Source organism: Delphinapterus leucas, chromosome 8, assembly GCF_059928025.1.
Source record: "Delphinapterus leucas isolate spDelLeu-1000000601 "Yukka" chromosome 8, BTC_Dleu_Yukka2, whole genome shotgun sequence".
Lineage (NCBI taxonomy): Eukaryota > Metazoa > Chordata > Mammalia > Artiodactyla > Monodontidae > Delphinapterus > Delphinapterus leucas.
The window spans coordinates 28347262-28361200 of record NC_143136.1 but is presented as its reverse complement, the minus strand read 5'-3'; the positions used below and the strand labels follow the sequence as shown (position 1 = coordinate 28361200).

Here is a 13939-nt window from a genome sequence, read left to right as displayed (position 1 = left end):
GAGGTGTTCGCTGGATGCTGTGTGTGACTAGGGGGAGGGCCGCTGTATAAATAGCAGCCCTGACTGCTGCCTCCGCAGGAAATCACACAAAAGGAGCCCATTTCGGTGAGTAAGGGGATTTGCAAGCTCTCCGCCCTCCCTCCCCCTGGTCACTGCGGTTAGCTGAATGTTTACTCTTATTCTTTCTGGTAGGTTCGGGTTGTTCTAATTCACAAAAGCTGTTGTTGCCACCAAAATGAAAAGTCTTTAACGTAGAAGGATGAGCGAAATTCTATCCTCATGCTTTTATTTTATAGCCTAGTCTGCTTAATTGACTCCTTAAAGGTAATTAAACTAAACCATGTGTTCTGCTCAGGGACTGGTGTTTAAAAACGAAACAAAACAAAAATACTTCTTGAAAACCAGAATTTAAATAATAAGAAATCTTAAGGAAGAGGGAATCAAGTAATCTGTGAAAATGCTTTGAAAAGCATAAAGCATAATTCTAATTCAAGATTCTGTGATTGAAAGCAGATTGTTGTGGCCTTCCTTTCTCACATCTCCCTTGGAGCCTACATCCTTCCTTCTGCTGGTGGCTGCCCAGAGGCTTGCTCGCTCTTTGGGGTCCCTGGCCTCCTTCTAATGTCCTAAGATCTATCTTTTCTCTTCACCCTGATAAACTCTTGTTCACTTGGTAAGGGTGATTTGAGTTAGTGTAAGGAGTGATGTAGAAACCCTCAAGGTACAACACCCTCTACTTCCTCAGACTTTTGAGATGCTAGACAGCACCAGACAACAGAGCATCTTGATACCAGGCCAGACAACAGGGTATCTTGATAGTATGGATTTCACAGTGTGATATGGGGACCTCTAAGGTCCCCAAGACACTTTCAAGGGGTTCATATGGTCAGAACAGTTTTCATAACAATACCAAGATGTTATTTGCCCTTTTCACTCTTATTCCTTCACAAGTGTACAGTGGAGTTTTTCCAGAGGCTATATGTCATTAAAGAGATTTGGTAAAATGTAAAGCAATTCCAGTCTTTTCATTGTTTTTGCTTTGGAAAATATGGTTATTATTCATAAAATATGTTATTTATGTTAACATGTAATAGGTTTACTACCTAAGGCTCTTCCTATAAAAAGGGGAACCCACAGTGAGTAGGAGTCCCTCTATCGGAATAGAACCAACACAGTATCCAGCAGATACCCAGGCCCTGACATGACCCTCCATGGGACGATAAAGAGTATAGGTGGCTACAGGCTGGCCCCAGTCTATTTCATAGCCTATGTCATGTGACATTGTAGAATTCATCCTGACCTCTTGCAAAACTGGTGGCAGCAGTAACAGAGCCCTGAGGCAAACAATTATATTAACACATTTTAGGGATCAAATAAAATACTAGCAATAAAGCAGGCCGTCCCTTGGTATCCGTGGGATTGCTTCCAGAACTCCTGTGGATACCAAAATCTGCAGATGCTCAAGTCCCGTATACAAAATGGAGCAGTATTTGCATATAGCCTACACAATCTTCCCATATACTTTAAATCATCTCTAGATTACTTATAATACCTACTACAGCGTAAATGCTGCGTAAGTACTTGTGAATACAGTGTAAATGATATGTAAATAGTTGCCACCCTCTAGGTGGTCCCAAAGCACCGAGCTGATCTCCCTGTGCTATGCGGCTGCTTCCCACAAGCTATGTATTTTACATTTGGTAGTGTGTATATGTCCATGCCACTCTCTCACTCCGTCCCAGCGTACCCTTCCCCCTCCCCGTGTCCTCAAGTCCATTCTCTATGTCTGCGTCTTTATTCCCATCCTGCTCCTAGGTTCTTCAGAACCTTTTTTTTTTTTTTCCAGATTCCATATATATGTGTTAGCATACGTATTTGTTTTTCTCCTTCTGACTTACTTCACTCTTTACGACAGACTCTAGGTCCATCCACCTCACTACAAATAACTCAATTTCGTTTCTTTTTATGGCTGAGTAATATTCCATTGTATATATGTGCTACACCTTCTTTATCCATTCATCTGTTGATGGACATTTAGCTTGCTTCCATGTCCTGGCTATTGTAAATAGAGCTGCAATGAACATTGTGGTACATGACTCTTTTTGAATTACGGTTTTCTCAGGGTATGTACCCAGTAGTGGGATTGCTGGGTCGTATGGTAGTTCTATTTGTAGTTTTTTAAGGAACCTCCATACTGTTCTCCACAGTGGCTGTATCAATTTACATTCCCACCAACAGTGCAAGAGAGTTCCCTTTTCTCCACACCCTCTCCAGCATTTATTGTCTGTAGATTTTTTGATGATGGCCATTCTGACTGGTGTGAGGTGATACCTCATTGTAGTTTTGTTTTGCATTTCTCTAATGATTAGTGATGTTGAGCATCCTTTCATGTGTTTGTTGGCAATCTGTATCTCTTCTTGTGAGAAATGTCTATTTAGGTCTTCTGCCCATTTTTGGATTGGGTTGCTTGTTTTTTTGATATTGAGCTGCATGAGCTGCTTGTATATTTTGGAGTTAATCCTTTGTCAGTTGCTTCGTTTGCAAATATTTTCTCCCATTCTGAGGGTTGCCTTTTCGTCTTGTTTGTGGTTTCCTTTGCTGTGCAAAAGCTTTGAAGTTTCATTAGGTCCCATTTGTTTTTATTTCCATTTCTCTAGGAGGTGGGTCAGAAAGGATCTTGCTGTGATTTAGGTCATAGAGTGTTCTGCCTATGTTTTCCTCTAAGAGTTTGATAGTGTCTGGCCTTACATTTAGGTCTGTAATCCATTTTGAGTTTATTTTTTGTGTATGGTGTTAGGGAGTGTTCTAATTTCATTCATTTATATGTAGCTGTCCAGTTTTCCCAGCCTGGTTTAGTGTCTTCAACAAGGTAATAAGCTTAAGGGTAAGGGCCATGTCACACTTCTCTATCCCTTATGATTATTTACTAATTAATTATATGGATAGAGTCCTGGAAACAAGAAAAACAGTTAAGCAAGTGATGCCCATTTTATTGCAAATGATTCTGATTTTATTTTGGAAAACAATAACTCGCCCACATGAGGTCACCTATGTGGATGTTCAGAGACACAGCTATCATTCTCTCCCACTCAGTCCTCTACCACGTCCCCTGATTCTGATAGCCTCCACTCCTGTCTGGTCCTTGGTGACCTGGGAAAACTTGAAGGGAGGTAAAAATGGCCCAGAAATTGGGCAGGCTGGTGTAGGCTGGCAGCAGGGAGGCCTTCCTGAGGGGAGGGGAGGTGTTTAGAGCACCACTAGAGCTCTCCCGTGAAGGTCTCAGAACTTACCTTTAACTGCTAAAGGAGAGATGGCCTGAGAAAGAGAACAAAAATGAAAGAAAAGGTGATGAGCAACATTTTTGCGAAGAAAAATAATGAGATTCCCAGCCACTTCCTTGCATTTTAGAAGATGGATGGGTCAATGGAATAAGACATTGGGTCCCGGATGCTGCAAGACATGCTTTGTTCTGTCTCTTTGTAGTATCAGCCAACACCCCAGTCTAAAATATGTGGGAGATTAAGGGACTGAGCCAATGAGCCTTTTAGCACAAATATTTGAATACCAAGTTTAAAGTTATATACAAGTTTTTTCTTTTTCCTTTAAAAAGAACTGCAAAACTTGTTTTAAAAAAGACAGGTCTTATTTAAATTTTAAAAAATTAAAAAAAAATAAACCATTTAAAGTTCTTTAGGAACTCATGGTTAAACAAACTCATATATCAAAATACATAGACTTGCATGTCAAAATATTTGAATGGATCTAATATAACCCTGGTTTCTTCCAAAATCAAAAAGTTTCGTTTAAGAGCCATTAAGGGACTTCCCTGGTGGTCCAGTGGTAAAGAATCCGCCTTACAATGCAGGGGACGTGGGTTTGATCCCTGGTTAGGGAACTAAGATCCCACATGCCGCGGGGCAACAAAGCCCACGTGCTACAACTACTGAGCTCGTGTGCCTCAACTAGAGAGCTCGTGTGCCACAACTACAGAGCCCACGTGCCCTGGCGCCTGTGTGCCACAACTAGAGAGAGAAAAACCCACAACTAGAGAGAAGCCTGCGTGCTGCAACGAAGAGCTCTCTCGTGCCTCAACTAAGACCCAACAGAGCCAAAAATAAATAATAAATAAATAAATCTTTTAAAAAAAAGAGCCATTAAAGTTACCTGGGGCCTGTTAGAAGGCTCTGTGGAAATAGTTCATTACCCTCCCTGCCTGCCTTCCCCCATACCAATGTTTTAGTTTGTCAGCTGGGTTTTCCTGAAGCGTTTGCAGACTTCTTTCTCTGGTAACCACTTATGTGTCTCCCAGATGAAACCTCTTGAGTTCATCAGCACATCATTGACATGACCCTGCTGAAGGAAGCCACATCTGCTCTCACTTAAGTAGGTAGGATTGAACCTGTAGCAAACTTTACAGCACTCACTTGGCTCATGATGATGGAAATAATAATAGTTAATAATGATAGCCTACTGTATGAAGAGTGTTTAGTGTGTTCTAGACATTGTACCAGGAATCTTATATAGAGTACATCATGTAGCTAACACAGCACAATTATTATCAGTACTTCCCCAAATATTTGAGAGATCCAGGGCAAGAGCATAAATAGAGGCCCCCTCCACCACCCCATGGACCGCCCTCCTCCCTTCTCACTCCCTCACATGTCCAAGCTCCACCCCCGCATCCCGACCATGCCCCCCAAACAGCTGCCCTTTGAGTACCAGTGTCCTTGGGTGGGTGAGTGAAGACTCTCTCTTAGATTTTGGAAGCAAGGGTGTAAATGGAGGAAATTCTGGAGCTCCAGGTATAAGGAGTGTGGTCTAGAAGACGTGTGGGCATGTCCCTGTTGTTCCACACATTCCTGTCCTGTGGGGAAGATTGTATCTGGAGGAGGCCAGAGGAGGCTCTCTGAACACCCATTCCAAGCCAGGGTCCCCAGCCGACCAAGTCTAATCACGTACTGATCACTATGAGAAACAAATTCAAAAAGGTACACACAGCTAGTAAGTAGAGGCACTGGGAACTGAACTCAGGTCTGTCAGCCTTGAAGGCCTAAACTGATTGTTTCTGCATATAACAATGACTTGTTTTAGAGGTTATGCTTCCAGATGTGCATAGCTTATATTCTCCCTAATTATACACTTCTCATAGTAGGTTAAATGTCGTTCTTTTTTTTTTTTTTACTTTGTAAAGGGCCTAGCACCAAAGTAGCCTGTTCTCCCTACCAACCTTGAAAATATTTGGCTTTAACAGGAATTCTGGTAAATTCTAGTGGATTCTTCAGTTGACTGATTGCTGCCAGGCTGATTTCTTCAGCCTGGCTCTAGGATCTCAGCATTAACTGACTGCAAAGGGTTCCTTAATCCCTGAGTCACTGATTTATGTGCAGCCTTCTAAGACAGCAGTAATGGGTGACTATTAAAAGGACATTGAGGATGTTCACATTTCCTTGAATTAGAGAATTTTTTTTAGAAAATAGCTAATTTACTTTGCCCCCCTCCCTTTTTTATGAAGTCCATGTATATAGCATAACAAGGTAAAACTGATGGAGGGATGACTACTACTTATTGAGCTTCTTTACAGGAGGCATCTCATTTATTCCTCATAAGAACATGCAAGTGGGAAAACTGAGGCTTAGGGAGCATAAGTAACTTGCTCAAGGTCACACAGCCATTAGGTGGTCAAGCCAGAAACCATGTCCATAGACCTCAAGGCCTACATTGGTAACCATTGAGATGCTCTACGTTGAAACCTAATACAGTCTTATAAAGAATCAGAGCTGGAAGGAAACATGGAGCTCCTCTTGTCCACACCCCTTATTTTATAGAGAAGAAAACTTGTGGCACACCGAGCTTTCTTAGATAAAAGGCTGTTCTCTAAACCCTTAAGTTCACTAGATTAAAGCAAAACAAAACAAAACCTCAGTTTAAAATTATTTTCAGTGAGACATCTCACCTGGGTTTTACATTTTTTTAAAAAAAAGCAGAGCTCATATTTCATTAGTCACCCAACAAAGGACAACACACTATGGTTTAACTAAGCTAGCGGCAAAACAAATCCTTCTGTATATTTGGTATTGGTAAGAGCCACAGCAGTTTAGTAATATGTGTATCTTCATATTTATAATTTATACCATATGTTCCTTCAGCAAGAAGGAATCTTATTCTAAACGATTATTTATTACTTAAGGGTCTGTGCCAGGCATTATTATTTTTAAACAGCTTTGTTGAGATATAATTCACATACCATATAGTTTACCCATTTAAAGTGTATAATTAATGGTTTTAGTATATTCACAGTTATGTGCAGCCATCACCACAGTGAATTTTAGAGCATGCTCATCCGACAGTGAGAAGTCCTGTACCCTTTAGTTTTCATTCCTTTATCCACCCATCCCCCATACCTAAGCAACCCATGAATCCACTTACTGTCTCTAGATTTGCCTATTCAGGTTATTTCATATAAATGAATCCTATAATATGTGGTCTTATGTGACTGGCTTCTTTCACTTAGCCTAATGTTTTCAAGGTTCATTCATGTTGTAGCATGTATCAGTACATCATTCCTTTTTATGGCCAAATAATATTCCATTGTTTGGATATATCACATTTCATTTGTCCAATCATCCACTGATAGACATTTGGGTTGTTTTCACCTTCTGGCCACCGTGAATAGTGCTGCTATGAACATTCATGTATACTTTTTTTAAAAATAAATTTATTTATTTATTGGCTGCTTTGGGTTTTCATTGCTGGGCGCGGGCTTTCTCTAGTTGCGGCGAGCGGGGGCTAATCTTCGTTGCAGTGTGCACGCTTCTCGTTGTGGTGGCTTCTCTTGTTGCAGAGCATGAGCTCAAGGCATGCGGGCTTCAGTAGTTGTGGCACACGGACTCAGTAGTTGTGGCTCGTCAGCTCTAGAGTGCAGGCTCAGTAGTGGTGGCGCACGGGCTTAGTTGCTCCACGGCAAGTGGGATCTTCCTGAATCAGGGCTTGAACCCGTGTCCCCTGCATTAGCAGGCAGATTCTTAACCATTGCACCACCAGGGAAGTCCCCATGTGTACGTTTTTGTTTGAACACCCATTTTCAATTCTTTGGAGTATAAACACCAGAGTGGAATTGCTGAGTCATATAACTCTATTTAACTATTTGAGGAAATACCAAACCGTTTTCCAAGGTGGCTGCAACATTTTCCATTCCCACCAGCTATTTATGAGAGTTCCAATCTCTCCACGTCCTTACTAACATTTGTTATTTTCTGTTTTTTTTCCCCTTAAATTATTATAACCATCCTAGTGGGTATTAAGTGCTACCCTACTGTGGTTTGATTTGAATTTCCCTAATGACTAATAATGCTGAACATCTTCAGTAGCTTCTTGGCTATTTGTATATCTTCTTCATAAAGATGTATATTCAAATCCTTTGCCCATTTTTAAATTATGTTGTTTATCTTTCTGTTGTTGTTTTAAGAGTTTTTATATATTCTGGATACTAGACTCTTACCAGATAAAAAGTTTGTAAATATTTTCTCCCATTCAGTGGGCTGTCTTTTCACTTTCTTGATAGTATCCTTTGATTCATAAAAGGTTTTAATTTTGATGAAGTCCAATTTAGTATTTTTATTGTTGTTGCTTGTGCTTTTGGTCATATTTAAGATATCATTGCCTCATAAAAGATCACAAAGATGGGGCTTCCCTGGTGGCACAGTGGTTGAGAGTCTGCTTGCTGATGCAGGGGACGCGGGTTTGTGCCCCGGTCCGGGAAGATCCCACATGCCGCGGAGTGGCTGGGCCCGTGAGCCATGGCCGATGGGCCTGCGCGTCCGGAGCCTGTGCTCCGCAATGGGAGAGGCCACAACTGTGAGAGGCCCACATACCGCCAAAAGAAAAAAAAAAAGATGTATGTCTCTGTTTTCTTCTAAGAGTTTTATAGTTTGAGTTCTTTGATTTATTTTGAGTTAAGTTTTATATGTGGTATGAAATGGAGGTCTAACTTTATTCTTTTGCATTTGGATATCCAGTAGTCCCAGCACCATTTGTTGAAAAGCTATTCTTTCCCCATTGAATGGTCTTAGCACCCTTGTCAAAAATCAGTTGAGCATAGACATATGGGTTTATTTCTAGACTCTCAAGTCTATTCCATTCATCTCTATGTCTACCCTGTGCCAGTACCCTGCTGTCTTGATTACTGTTGCTTTGTCGTAAGTTTTGAAATTAAGAAGTGTGAGTACTCCTACTCTGTTCTTTTTTCAAGAATGTTTTGGCTATTCTGGGTCCCTTGCAATTCCATATGAATTTTAAAATTAGCTTCTCAATTTCTATAAAGAAGTTAACTGAGACAGAGCACTATTTTTGCTTATGTAAATTTGTGAAAAGAATTAGCATTCTGGGAGAGCAGCTCTACTCTAGTGGAAAGAAATGTCAGAGGTATGCAGGATAATAAATATTCTTACTTCACTCTGCATAGTTGAGTCTTCCATAATTGAATCTTGATAAAAGTTCATACTGGAGTCCAAAATAAAGATGACTATACTGTACTGTTGAATTTGAGGAAACCCTGAGAATACATTAATTTCTTACATTTATATTTGTACAAACATTTAAAGATAACAAAGTGTGTTCACAATCTTTCCCCAGCTTTTCATCATAGTTATCCTGGAAATTAGTGAGACAGGAATTTATTATCGCCTGTAGTTTTCAATAAGGCAATTTAGGTACAGAGAATGAGAAATGACTTGCTCGAAGAGATAAGCTAGGAAGTGGAGTAACCAACCGTCCTAGTTTACCTGAGACTGAGGGGCATTTTATTAGTAAGTAGCGGAGGCAGGATAACAACTCAGGCCCTTTAACTCTTTTTTTTTAAAATTAATTAATTAATTAATTTTTGGCTGAGTTGGGTCTTTGTTGCTGTGCACGGGCTTTCTCTGGTTGCAACGAGCCCCAGGTCCTTTAACTCTTAATTTAACACTTCTCCTCCCAGATGACCTCATCATGCGTACTTGACCTTCTCTACTTTGGGAATTCCACTTAAAACTTCTCTTTTCACTCAGCTTTTCTTGACTAATCTTATCTGAAACTTCAGCTGCCCTAACCTCTCCAGCAATCCTTTGTCTTTGGTATCCCAGCCACAACTGGTTCTATATTTTCTCCTGTATATGGGTTTCATAGTTTTTCATTTTGTTTCTTTCCTCTCTCCCTCAGATCGTGGGTCATAGAGGCAGACAGTGTTTCTCCCTCCTTCCCGTGACATGAGTGGGGACTTCATAATTACTGCTGCCTGACCAGCAGGAAGTAAGTAGACATTCAAGACACTTGACCTTCAGGGTCAGATAAGTTGCCAAGGGTCACCATTTATTAAAATTCAGTTATCATTTAAGATGAACAAGAATCACTTAGTGCCAGGAACACAATCTGTATATTTAGTGCAACTCTATGTGGATTATAATAAGGAAAACACAGCCTAGTACAAATTGATTACGCATCTCAGAGAGCCGACTTTGGCATCCAGGCCTCCCCGGTCGTGGTAGCTCCTTTAGTCCTCTGGCCTCAGCAAGTACTGCCACCCCTGGTAGTTGGGCATCTCGCAGAGGCCCCACCAGCCCTCCAGCATGTGGAGTGAGTGGAGCTCATTGAGCTGGAAGTGGTCATGCATGCAGGAGCAGTCCTCTGTGAGCTCGGACACCAGGCCTCCGTAGCCATGTCTCTCATACAGCTTTATCCTGTGAGAGCTAGTCTGTTGTGACAATAAACCAAAGATGAAAAATAAGTTGTGGGCATCCTTGATGTCAGTAAAAGTGACTCAATCAGCCTGCAGCTTCATGAAGCAGGATTTTCAAACCATCCTGTCATATATGTATCCTTTCCTTACATGGTTGTTCTAACAAATTAGGGAGAGTATTAAAATAAAACTGACCTGACCAGGGGTCTATCCTGCGGAAGAAACAAGAATTGAAATAAAGTCAATAAAAGGGATTCCTTTCTAAAAAAAAAAACAACTGTATTTAGTTGAGTCTGCAGAGAGGATTTTAACTCCCTTTACCATTATGACTGTGTATCACTGAATCCTATCAAGCTTGGTTTTTGTTTGTTTTTTTGTATTTTTTTTTTAATTGGAGTATAATTGCTTTACAACGTTGTGTTAGTTTCTGCTGTAGAAAAAAGTGAATCAACTATATGTATACATATATCCCCTCCCTCCTGAACCTCTCTCCCCCCGCCATCCCACCCCTCTAGGTCATCACAGAGCACTGAGCTGAGCTCCTCAAGCTTGTTTTTAAATATTTTTATTTTGGAATTTATTTATTTTTGGCTGTGTTGGGTCTTCGTTGCTGTGCGAGGGCTTTCTCTAGTTGCGGTGAGCAGGGGCACCTCTAGGCATGCGGGCTTCAGTAGTTGTGGCACGTGGGCTCAGTAGTTGTGGCTCAAGGGCTCTAGAGCGCAGGCTCAGTAGTGGTGGCGCATGGGTTTAATGGCACTGCAGCATGTGGGATCTTCCCGGACCAGGGCTAGAACCCGTGTCCCCTGCATTGGCAGGCAGATTCTCAACCACTGTGCCACCAGGGAAGCCCCTCAAGCTTGTTTTTAAGTCACTTTTGCACTCATCATTTACAACAATTCATATTTACTCTGAGTCCACATGTCCAACATTTTGCCAAGTCACTTGTAAGTTGAGTTTCTTGCCTCAAAGAAATTTCTATCTTATTTGTACCTCTTTTTGCATCTGCAAATTTCTTGCAGCCGAATTTTGGTTTCACTTCTTGAATCTGCTTGTCATAACACATAATTTGGTGTGATCAGAATGTAGAAATACAAATTCCACATGATTAAAAAACATTAAGCAGCATTTTGGTGAGGACCATGTCCCATGAAATCCTAATTAATGATCTTTTTCTGACCCTTGTAAAAAACTAGTTGATAATGACTACTGAATACAAGGAGCCACCTGCAAGTGAAACATATTGTTCTAGTTTCTAGACCCGTAGGTCATAAAGAAGGTATTGAAAATAATCTCCAATACAGTCAGAATACATTATACTTATGTTGTTCTCCCATAGTCTGTCAGTGTTCATTAAGAAATAATGATCTAGATAGATTTTTTTCTTTACTGAACAAGGTAGTTTTTATTTAGAAATTAGGGATCAGCTAGACACTTCCAAATTCAACTTTAGAAGCTATATTGTTGTGATTTCTTGTGCCTAAAAACAATCTGCCCATTTTTACTGCTTTATTGAAATGAGTTTTAATGTTTCCATATGAGAGCGTAGTAAAGGCAATCAATTTTTTGTTAAATGCTTGAGACTTGGGCTTTGCTATTTCACCGTGAACACTAGTCCTGAGTTGAAACAAACTGACTTTTATAAACAGGAATTTATGGCCATGGATCAGCGATGCTTTCACATGAGTTGTGTTGAACTAAGACTCACGTAAGGAGCTGTGTGGCAGGGGCGGACGGAGTCGTTGAGGCCCATCCACTGCTGGTAGTCGGGGTAGTCGCCGCGCCGCAGGAAGTACTGGTGGCCCTGGTAGTTGGGGCGCTCATAGAGCATCCAGCAGCCGCTGTCCACCCGGATGGAGTTGCGGCGGCTGAAGTAGGGGGCTGCAGGTTGGGGCAGTCGCTGCTCTACTCCTAGCGGCGGCCCTGGAAGCCCCGGTCCTCGTAGAAGGTGATCTGCAGATGGAAAGCAAGGTGACAGCAGGGAGTCAGCTGGGAGGTACATCCCCCTCACCCCACAGTAGACACCCAGCAGGCACGCTGTGACGTATGTTTATGTAGGAAAAAAAAGATTATGACAGTGTATGTATAAGCCCAAATGTCAATCATGGTTATCAATGAATGGCAAGATTATAGGTCTTAATTTTATGTTTTTATTTCTCCTTTTTGTTGTTTTCAATTGCTTTAATTTGTTGTTATATAAATATATATTACTTTCATGAGTTGAAAAAATAAAATCAATTTGTAAATGTATAACTTTGAGTTACTGGTGAAAAGCAGCAAATTTTGTAAATAGCAAAATTTTTCTTGAGATTAAACACTTCTCCTTGGGCTAAAAAGCAAGAGGTCTCCCAAGACTCTCTGAGACGCTCCAGGAGTAGGAAAATATACAGAATCCTCCCATTCCCCTCTCCTCTCAGCCCAGCTTCTAGGGATGCTTTTTGTTTTCCAAACTAGCATCATGTGGACCTAGAGTCTGTCATACAGAGTGAAGTAAGTCAGAAAAAGAAAAACAAATACCGTATGCTAACACATATATATGGAATCTAAAAAAAAGAAAAAGAAGAGAAAAAAATCGTTCTGAAGAACCTAGGGGCAGGACAGGAATAAAGACGCAGACATAGAGAATGGACTTGAGGACACAGTGTCGGGGGAGAAGGGTAAACTGGGACAAAGTGAGAGAGAGGCATGGACATATATACACTACCAAATGTAAAACAGATAGCTAGTGGGAAGCAGCCACATAGCACAGGGAGATCAGCTCGGTGCTTTGTGACCACCTAGAGGGGTGGGGTAGGGAGGGTGGGAGGGAGACACAAGAGGGAGGGGATATGGGGATATATGTATATGTATAGCTGATTCACTTCGTTATACAGCAGAAACTAACACACCATTATAAAGCAATTATGCTTCAATAAAGATGTTAAAAAAAAAAAAAACTAGCATCGTGATTTTCCTGAGTTTTCCCTCCCTGAAGCAACACTGTTTCATAGGACCCAGGTGACTGCTTGAAAGCTTTTCCCATTGCTGCCAACCTATTCATTTAGAAGCGCTCTTCAGATATTCAGGGGTAGAGGATGACCCCAATCCCCAACTCTTTTGTCATCCCGTGTGTATGTAGAAAGATGAAATCAAACACCTTCATGGTTCATGACCCATGGAGGGACATCCACCTACAGCTGGCAATGTGTCCGCAATGCATTTGTAAAAGTCCTCAGGCAGCATGTAAAGAAAATGTGCAGATGCTAAGAGGAGAGAAACTAATAGCCACAAAGAAAAAGTGTTCCCCTGCAAGTAGCAGAGCTAGACAAAAGAAAACTGGGCAGAGTCCTATGAAGTTAGACAGTATACCCAGGGACCAGAGGATATACCTAATGTGGCAGGTGTACTGTAAACTTCAGTTACAGCTGTAATTGAACCAGTGTGGGAAAGGCTGCATTGGGCTCCCCAGCTACAAACCACACCGGAATACACCACCATTTCCAGCAAAAGTCAACAGATCACACACCAGTTTTGGCACATGTTAAAGAAAACTGTTCTGCAGAAAGGTGACACATCAAAACCATAAGGTGGTATAATTTATACTTACATTCATTTGGTCAGATTGTTACTACATGTATTTATAAGCTCAACTATGTGCCAAATCAGAATTTTGGAAATATGTTGAAAGACCAGATCATTCTCATTTCCTAGTATTCCTTATATTCTACTGAAAGAAAGCCTGGACCTGTTTTTCTTTTAAGGCTTTATTGAAATGAGTTAAAATATTTCCATGTGAGAACATAGTAAGGGCAATCGATGACAGGTTAATTTAATTTGGATTGAAACTTTGGAAAATTGCCTCCTACTCCACCATTCTGAAATGTTCAGTGCTAAACATTTGTAAAATGTCCTACAAAGCCAGTCTGCTCTGACACAGAAATAGTATATATTCTCCAAATCCTCCAACCAACAATCTTCTAGTCATAATGAAGTAGCATAAGATACATACTTGTTTTTTTAACCACAATATGGCCAAACAATGTGATTCTAAGAAAGCTCAACACCCGAAATAACACTTCAATGCACTTTGTATCAAAAGCTAATTGCAAAGAAAAATATGCCAGCAAGAGTTGCAATTTTAAGATGATGCAGAGACTTTTCTTCTCCCAGAGACTTTATTACGAACTCCCATGGTGCAATTCCAAGTTTCTAAGTGACCTGTAGAATAAAAAGATAATTTTCATATCAAGC

At 40.8% G+C, this 13939-nt stretch overlaps 1 protein-coding gene across 1 annotated transcript; it reads right to left on the bottom strand.

The window, feature by feature from the left end:
• Positions 1–9526: 9526 nt before the first annotated feature.
• Positions 9527–11711, bottom strand: LOC111172078 (gamma-crystallin A-like). Its single transcript, XM_089915911.1, has 2 exons — positions 11418–11711; positions 9527–9727 (listed from the first exon to the last, which is right to left on the bottom strand). The coding sequence occupies exons 1-2, from the start codon at positions 11709–11711 to the stop codon at positions 9527–9529; spliced, it is 495 nt and encodes a 164-aa protein (XP_089772037.1).
• Positions 11712–13939: the final 2228 nt, after the last annotated feature.